This window comes from Mauremys reevesii, linkage group 23 (genome assembly GCF_016161935.1).
Source record: "Mauremys reevesii isolate NIE-2019 linkage group 23, ASM1616193v1, whole genome shotgun sequence".
NCBI lineage: Eukaryota > Metazoa > Chordata > Testudines > Geoemydidae > Mauremys > Mauremys reevesii.
The window spans coordinates 16,016,781-16,025,807 of record NC_052645.1 but is presented as its reverse complement, the minus strand read 5'-3'; the positions used below and the strand labels follow the sequence as shown (position 1 = coordinate 16,025,807).

The window sequence follows — 9,027 nt, the reverse complement described above, 5'->3', positions numbered from 1 at the left end:
CGTCAGTAACAGAAATATTGTGAATGGATCCAGAACTGGTGTGTGATGTAATGTAAAGGGCTCTTTGTCAGGCTGGTGTTTGGCCTCTGACCTTTTCTGGCGGGGCTGTGCTGTCATGCTCCCAGCCCAGCGCCTCTGTCACTTCTCTCGATCTGTCCTGAAGGTTTTCCTTGTACTTTCCTGAAAATGAAAAATAAAAATGGAAACAAAGGTTTGAGATGTTCCACCCTGAGTTGCCTGGATAATGTCAAGGCAACAATGATTCTGCTCTCTCCAGTAATCTACCTGTGCTTGTATCATGCTGATTGCCACCCAGTACCTGTCAAGGATTTAAAAGTAACAACATTCTCTCTCTTCCCGCCCAGACTGTAGGGGGAACGGCCTGTGAGTTTGGAGAGTGTGTTGTGTTTTAGTGCCCATCGCGGTGGTATCTGGGCTCCTTAGAAGGCAGAAGCAGAGCCACTGGAGAGCTGTCTGTGCCTCCCATCCCCAGCGGGACCCTGTTTTCTATACCTAAAAATGATCCACGATTTGTCTAAACTCAGGAGTCAGAAATCACAAGCCCAGCAGCACCGGCAGCAGCACCGGTGGCCGCATCCCACTGCAGAGCACCACGGCGGGTGGTGGCCACTGTTCTGTAGCACTGGGCAACTCCAGCTTATGGCTCCCAGCTGTGCTAGGTGCAGCTAGGGTGCCAGATGTCCCAGTTTTATAGGGACAGTCCCGCTATTCAGGGCTTTGTCTTATATAGGCGCCTATTACGCCCCACTCCCAACCAGCCCTGGGCAGAGGCGCCTGCTAAGCTCAGAGACGGAGAGGGGAGCTGCTCAGAGCCAGGTGCAGGGCCGCCCTCCGGCCGCAGGGGACAGCAGCGGCCCCTCAGCCTGGGCGTCTCTCCCGCCTGCCGCCTCTATGGGGCAGCCGGCCTGGGCTGCCGAATAAGATCCCGTTCCGGAGCTCTCGCGATCTCTTCCACGCCTCCATCATGGCGGTGAGTAGCCGCGGTGCGCAGGAACGGGCCGGGGGAGGCCTGTCAATCCGCCGCCATCCTCGCCCGGCCGGGGCTGGCCGGGCCGGGCGCCTGCCCAGGCGGGTGGGAGAAGGTCTGCGGGTTCCCGAGGGGCCAGCGTGGGGGGGCTCCGGAGTCCCCCCCGCTTGGGAGGCCGCTCCAGGGGCCGGGTTCCCTGGCTGGATCTGGTCCCCCCCCGCCCCCGGCAGCCGGGAGGCTCATGGAGCTGCGCGGGCCCCTTTCCCGGGGTGTCTCTTCCCTGGTGCCTCGCCCCGTCGGGGTGAAGCCCCTTCTGCGCTTCCGCAGGGCCGGGTGCCCCGAAACCCGCCCCCTCCTTCGGCGCCCCGGACCCTCCTTGCTATGGAGCCCGGGACTGACAGCCCCCTGCCATGCAGTGGGTACCTCCCTGGTGGGGCGGCCTGCCTCAGCGCTTGGGCCTGAACCCCCTCCGCCCCCCATCTTCCCTCTTTGCTGGGATTGGTGCCCTTCCTTGCTCCGGCCACCCCTGGGGTTAAACCCTCACCCAGCCTTCCCACGGGCTGTCATCTGCTGCCCATCCACGGAGCTAGGGGCTGAATCCCTGCCCTCCCCTTTGCAGCCTTGCTGGGGGGGCTCAGGGCTGCCCCATGCCCCCCTTCTTGCCCTGCAGCTCTCATGCCTGCTTTGAACACTGGCCCTGCAGTTCCAAGGCCAGCACCGAGCCCTGTGGGGTGGTTGCATATGCACAAATGAATAGGAAGTAATGGGCACTGCCTGGTACAGAATACTGGGTACGCTTCCCTCGCCCCTGGATCGGAGGGTGTGGGAAGCACATACAGGGTGGAAGGGTGGAAGGAAAGTGACAGCTCCCCTTGCATAGAACTTGCAACTGTGCTGTGTGGTATGTTGTCCCTCTAAATGCCTATACCACTTTATTAAAAATTACTAGTCCTATCCCCCTCCCAGGATGCTATAGCAATGCCCACTGACTGGCACCTTGTGTATGCTGGGTTGGGGGAAGCGTGTCTCTATCAGCTGTATATATTTTCTCTCTACAGCAAGATCAGGGTGAGAAGGAGAACCCCATGCGTGAGCTGCGCATCCGCAAACTCTGTCTCAATATTTGTGTTGGGGAAAGTGGTGACAGACTCACCCGGGCAGCCAAAGTGCTGGAGCAGCTCACAGGCCAGACTCCTGTCTTCTCAAAGGGTAAGTCATTGCTTCAGTGGGGGAAACGGAATCATTCAGCGCGAAGTGCAGCAAGCGAAATCCCATCTTGTAACAGTTAGTGACACTTTATTAGAGATTGAGGAAACCATTTTTGCTGCCACCGAATGGAAAAAAGCAGTTTCGTCTTCTGGCTTCCGAAGGCAATGCCTTCAGACATAATTACTGCTTCCCCTTCTTAAAGATTGAGTAGTACCACTGGCTGAAGTGTGCCATCCCTAGGGTTTATCCCTCCAGGTCAGGGGAGAGGTATGTGGGGAGGATGGGGTAGAGAAGCCTGCGTTATCCGTGCCTGTTATGTGAATAAAGGCCTTAAATCTCCAATACTGGCAATCTTCCCCCTTCTACCACTGCATAAAATTCTCTATTAAATTGTAACTTTTAATATTGCCCTTTCCTCCCCCTAAATATGATGTCAAAAACAGTGTTGGAGCTTTTTTGCTTCAGTCTTACTAAAGCAAGAAACATGTTCCAGTCTGACTGAAAGCCATTGGAATAATCCTGTGAGACCAATTGATTGTGTGGGTTTGTCTCCCACAGCTCGATACACTGTCAGATCCTTTGGAATCAGGAGAAATGAAAAGATTGCTGTTCACTGCACGGTTCGTGGGGCCAAAGCAGAGGAGATTCTGGAGAAAGGGTTGAAGGTGAGAATCTTGACTGCTCTAGCTGTTCATGTGGCTTGTTAAAAGCTTGCATGAACTTGAAGTTATTGTAAACAAAATAATCTGCATTTAACAGCACTTTAAAGTTGATGATTTACACTGTTCCCATGTATGGTCATTAGTTTCTACCTTGTCAAAAAACCCTTAAACATACATGGGAGCAGAAAGTCACTTATCGATTTGCAGAGCCATTTTTTTTTAAACTTCAGGACATACTGTTTCAGTGATGCTGTATCAAACTGGAATTGAAAAACTAGCCTTAAAAGAATAATTTAGTTGTGTGTTCCTCTAAGGGTATGTCTGCATTGCAGTCAGAGGTGTGACTGCAGTATCTATAGACATACCGGAGCTAGCTTTGTTCTAGCTATCTCAAATAGCAGTGAGGATGCAGTAGCATGGGCTGTACAAACGCACCTGCTGGAATACGTACTGGTGCTCACCTTGTCACCTGGACTTCTATTGTTCAAGCTAGCTAACTCAAAGCTAGCTTGGGTATGTCTACAAGTGCTGCAGTTGCATCTCTGATTGCAGTGTAGACATATCCTGAATTTGTTAGGACAGAGTTGGTGCAGGTATCTCTTCATCCTTGGAGAGCTCAGACTGCTCAAGGTGCAAGGTCTCAAATGGGTTTGTGAAGTCTTTGTAGAGAATGTCGTTCGTATCTGTCCATCTGCAGTATTAGATGTTAAAAGATCTAAACTGTGCATATACAGAGTAACAATACAGACATAGACATTTAGTGAAGTTTCTTATGATGTAGGATTTCTGCTGTTTTCTGTAAGTTTTTTGTAATTAGTCATTACAGTTTGCATGAAGTGTCCTGCACTAACAATCTTCCTGGCTCTAAAAGTGATCAGGGTGCTTATTAGGACTCTAGGCTTCGTTAGGCACTTGCTGGCAGCTAAGAGTCTTAGCTCTGTGTGTGCAATCTGGGCAGCCCTCTGTGACGCCGCCTTTGTTCCTGTGACTGCCAGATTGGTCAAGATGTCCGAATCTTCTGTATAAGAACCCATCAGCTCTTGCCAGGAGCTGTTTGGTTCCCAAGTGGATCCTGTCGCAGCTCAGTGGAAAAAGCAGGACTCTGTTTGGAAAGACATAGAATGTAACTGGCTCTAAATGGGTTTCAGGTGCGAGAATATGAGTTGAGGAAAAACAACTTTTCAGACACTGGGAACTTTGGCTTTGGAATCCAGGAGCACATTGATCTGGGAATTAAATACGATCCCAGCATTGGCATCTATGGCCTGGACTTCTATGTGGTATGTATTCTCTACTTCCTTATCTCTGCCAGCTTTGTCCCAGTGCTAGAGAGGTCACCTTCGGGTGCCCCAGAATAGCAGAAAGTTGTGGGCCACTGGGAGAGTCAGAACTGTCTTAAACGTCCGTATGCTGGGGAGGGAGGTGGATAAGTGAGGTTTTTAACTAGATCCAGCTCTCTGCTTACAAAAAGGACACTAAACTCCTTGGGCTCAGCCAAATCAGCCAGGACATAACTTAGTAGCCAGTAGCAGAGAATGTTTTACTCTGGGTTTCATTGAGACTAGGTGCTCTGCTTAGGTGGGTATAGAGTAGGATGACCCACTGGCATTTAACATGAAACATGTTTGCCTAATCCTGTCCGAAGATGAGTAAAACTCACAAAGTTGCTGGTGTGCTAGGGATGGGGACGTTGGAGAGGAGCAGCTGAGCTGAATTTTTCTTGATCTTCATGGTAGCTTTGCTCTTCAAACAATGTAATAAAGAGTGTCTGGCACATCTGAAGGTGCAGCTCTCCAGGCCTGGGGATCCGTGAGAATTTAGGTAGGCTGGCTTCTAGTATCCACTAGGCTTTGTATTTTGTATTCTAAAACTTGAGTTCACCTCTTGGCTTCATTATATTGCCCATGTGCTAATATATAAAGACCAGTTCTTCCCTGAGTAGGAAGTTGCTCTGGTCCCTCCGTGGCCGATGCACAGTGCAGAGAACAAGGTCATCACAAACCTCACCACCTTAAGTGTGATGTTCCCCTTTTCTACAGAACAGGCACCACGAGGGCGGCAGCAGTGCCAGCACATTCCATTTACATCACTCTCCAAATATGCTTCAGTAGTGACCTAGAGGGAGCACCACTTTAGCCATGTGTTTACTGGATGGGGGCAGCGTGGGGGAAGTGAACTAAAGCATATTGGCATATTTAAAAACACCATTTTTCCTAGTTAAGATGAGTCCTTAGAGTGAGAAGGTAACTAAGTCTCCAGGGCTAATTCTTTGGTTCCTCTGCTGAGACTGTGCCAGCATAATGGCGTATGCGGCTTGCTGTCCACTAAGAACTGATCTCATCAAGTCACTTCACAGAGGTTACCGAATAGCATCACAGTGGTAACGATTGATCTTCTTTGGGACCAGTGGCCTACAGGTACAGTTGCCATTAGAGGGTCTTGCATGCTTTTTAGTGCAGACAACAAAACAAATGTCACTCCGCTGGAGAATCTTTTCTCTCCATATGATGAGGCTTGAAAAAGATTCTTGAACTGCATCTTCAGATAATAAAAAGTGCTGTCTGTCTACTCCAGGTTCTGGGCAGGCCGGGCTTCAGCATTGCTGACAAGAAACGCAAAACTGGCTCCATTGGAGCCAAGCACAGAATTGGGAAGGAGGAGGCCATGCGTTGGTTCCAGCAGAAGGTAAGCTCCAACCCCATTTTCATGTCCATGGGGCTATTCAGCGGCCTAGTGAGAGACCTCAAATATACCCTGCTCACTCTTGCTGTGATCTGTGATCTTCTAGTGAAAAGTGCTGACACATTCACTGAGCTGTGATGTGAGCATCTCATTAGCATGGGATTTTGAAGAGAGCAGAAGCATCTCTGAAGTGAAGGGTTTTCACTCCTTAGCTTTCCTCCTTTTGTGGTGGAAACCTGAAGCATAAAGAACTGCGCCTGGACTGCAAGAAAGCCCCTCTTAAGCAAATCTGCGTATAAAGTATTTAAACAGAGGATTGTTGAAGGATAGTCCTTGGCGCAGGTTTCACAGCAGTCTGGTGAATTCCAGAAGTAGAATACTGTTCTACTAGTCCCCGTTCTCTAAGATGTTTTGCTATATCCGCAATCTGTGTGTGGGGTGTGGGGGAGCAGCAGAGTACCAAGAGCCCCAGGTAGACAACTACAAATCTGACCCTGGGGATTGAAAATCTGCAGCAGTAGACACACTCAAAGGAAACAGCAAATTAGATGGGCTACGGTTGGGTCAGTCCCAATATCCCGATTCCTGTGGACTGCTGGTCCCATTTCCCAGGCTCTTATAGTATCAGAGGAGCAGCTTCTGTGACTGCTGCTGTGAAAGAAATACGGATACAACGCTGGTGAGGTGGTGTGTTGTGCGGTGAATAGGATCTGTCCCGCTAGCTGGTCTGTATATAGTAGAGTAATGCTGTTCACTTCTTTTTTAATTGTTTAAAACAATTCTACAAAATGGTGGTTGAAGTTAAATTTCTCTCTTACATTTCTGTGGTTGGGATAGGCCCCATGGCATGTAGACTCTGTTCCACATATGGGTGGCCTGGGCCAAAAGTTATCTAAACCTGACTTCTAGTTCCAGGGACTAGGCCCAAGGATTCATGTAATAGATGTGATCTGCAAAGGGGAAAACTGCTTTGTTTTTTTTCCACTTGAGAAGTGTGCTGCCTTTTTATGTGAGCAGTGTTGGGTCTTCCCTGTCCTTGCTGAGGGAGCAGAACTATTATGCTTGATGTCTCCAATTGAGCAGGCAGGATTTCTAGTCCCTCTCTAAATAATGTGGGTTTTGTTAGTAACTCCTGGCAAACACTTGTGAGCAAAGCTTCATATGAGTTTCAACATTCCATTGAGGCGTGAACTCCCACTGCTGTTCTTGCAAACCCAGGAAGTCTAGACATGATGCTTGTAAAGCAGCCTAAAGGCCTCTCAGAGAAACCTCTTGTGCCGTCTTTATCCACCATAAAGAGGCAGACAGGCTTCCAGATCCAGTTCTGTCATTGTGCAGGTCACCTTTAACTTACCCTACAACAGCGATTCTCAAACTTCACTGCACTGACGCCTCGTTCTGACAGCCAAAAGGACTACACAATCCCAGGAGCGGGGACCGAAGGCTGAGCGGGCAAAGCCCAAGCCCCACTGCCCTGTGCGAGGGGACCAAAACTGAAGCCCTCGGGCTTCGGCCCCAGCAAGTCTTAGCCAGCCCTGGGGACCTCATTAAAATGGGGTCACGACCCACAGTTTGAGAACCGCTGCCTTACAACATGCTGTCCTCTAATAGATTCATTCTCGCTGAGCTGTGGGCAAACAAGACCTGGTTTACAAACTGTTGGGCACGTTTGGAGCATCTCTTTGGCCTGAAGCATCTAGACCATGGTAGAAGCAAGTTCAGCTATTCAGCAGAGTTGTACTTTAAAGACTGCCTGTAAGCCGTGGGCAGACTCACAAGCCAGGACTGTCTAAATGAAACCTTGACACTGGAATTCACTTCCATGTCCATTTTCTCATGACAGGTTTATTAATAAACAAGATGCAGAAAGGGTCAGTAATGTAATATATTTGGTAATGGAGACCTTTCCCACTTTCTGCAGCTGGAAGGGGGAGAACAAACCTCCTTTCACCAGCATGTAGGTCCCATTAGCCCTTTTCTAGCTGCTCTGGAGAGACCCATTCCTCGGTTTCCCTGACTCCTGGAAGATCTTCTGTCTACTGCCCCTGTTAAGAGTCATGTGGCCTTCTCTGGTTACCTGTAAGGCCACGTGCTTGCCCATTCCCCTGAGATGTGTCCTGTGACTACAGTTTCCAGTGAGCTGTAATATGCTCACATGTGCCCCAAAGCCCAGTGACCTGTTATGAACCCAGTCAGATTAAATCATTTTCTCAGTGACGAGAGGGGACTTCATATAACTGAAATTGAATCCCCCTTATTACCAGATCCCAAGCTCTTCACTTGGGCAAAACCTCCTTCCATTGAAATTTATAGGAATTTTGTGGGAATAAGCATTTGCAGGGTCAGCCTCCTACAACGTTCCTGCCACTAAAGTCATTCCGAGAGACTAGTTTTTACTTGTCCAGAGGTGGTTTTGCTTCCTGGTTTGCTCTGCTGCCAAGTCTGGCTTGCAGTCAGAATTCTAGGCAGTCCCGTTTTTTAAAGCCTTTCATTAGAAATGCATTCCTGGGAATATATTTTTGTGCACTTAGCTTTTGTAAAAAACTTCATTTTAACAACCTAAGTCTTTTGGGTCAAACTGATCTGACAGATCACTATTAAAGGAACACTAAAAAACTGAAAATAAGATGGAAAGTCAGTTTCCTTGTTCACTTTGCAGACTTTAAATATGGATGATTGGAGTCTTACTCTAAGTCACATCTGTGACCTGAAATAAATGGTGACTCCAGTCTCCTCCTTGGCACAACCACAGCTCTGACAGGCCCTGATTTCTGACACTCCCTTTTCTCTCTCTTGCAGTACGATGGCATCATCCTTCCTGGCAAATGAGCAGTTCCAGTTACCAAAAATACTAATAAAATTTTCTAACATTTAACTTCCTGTTGTGCATTTTGTGCCTGGCTCCTCACCCCTCCTCACCAGAGGCTGCTGGAACATGAAGCTGATCAAACTGGAGAGGAGAGCAGACCCCCGCACTGGTGCAGCTGCAGTGTGCAGCAGAGATGGCCAGTTGGTGCTGTGCTCGTGGAATGGGAGTTCCTGTCCATAAGGAGCAGATGGTAGAGCCAGGGTGTGAATGAAGAGAACTCCCCTCCGTTTCTGTGCTGGCCAAGAGGGGAAGCTACGGATAAAATTTAAAACCTGGTTCCATGGGCAGAGGATGGGCACTAGACAGTGTGAAAGTAGAACTAGAGCAAGATTTGTGAAGCATTTAGGGACTGAGCTATAGCTCCGAGGGGGGAGAAAATAAAATCTAACCTACATGATCTGATCCCACAAGACCTCCTAGCATGTGGTGGTGAGGTTAGTGCCACTTGGGACTCTCCACCACTGGATGGAACCATGAATAGTTTCTCTGCTCATGGACCAAAACATCCATTTCAATACAAAGGCAATGGGGAGACCAAATGAGACCTGGTGGATTTGCCTCAGTCCAAGACTAGTGGCAAGAACACAAGTGGTAGGGACTAAAGGTGGCTGAGGCTT

General features: G+C 48.9%; 1 protein-coding gene across 1 annotated transcript; it reads left to right on the top strand.

Moving 5' to 3' along the window:
- Positions 1-838: 838 nt before the first annotated feature.
- Positions 839-8,416, top strand: RPL11 (ribosomal protein L11). Its single transcript, XM_039512029.1, has 6 exons — positions 839-991; positions 2,047-2,197; positions 2,756-2,862; positions 4,008-4,139; positions 5,434-5,544; positions 8,341-8,416. The coding sequence occupies exons 1-6, from the start codon at positions 986-988 to the stop codon at positions 8,368-8,370; spliced, it is 537 nt and encodes a 178-aa protein (XP_039367963.1). The 5' UTR covers positions 839-985; the 3' UTR covers positions 8,371-8,416.
- Positions 8,417-9,027: the final 611 nt, after the last annotated feature.

Excerpts from the sequence above, each read along its gene's own strand:
- RPL11 (XM_039512029.1), top strand. Across the intron at positions 2,198-2,755 it reads GACTCCTGTCTTCTCAAAGG|CTCGATACACTGTCAGATCC; the intron begins GTAAGTCATTGC and ends TGTCTCCCACAG. Across the intron at positions 4,140-5,433 it reads ATGGCCTGGACTTCTATGTG|GTTCTGGGCAGGCCGGGCTT; the intron begins GTATGTATTCTC and ends TGTCTACTCCAG.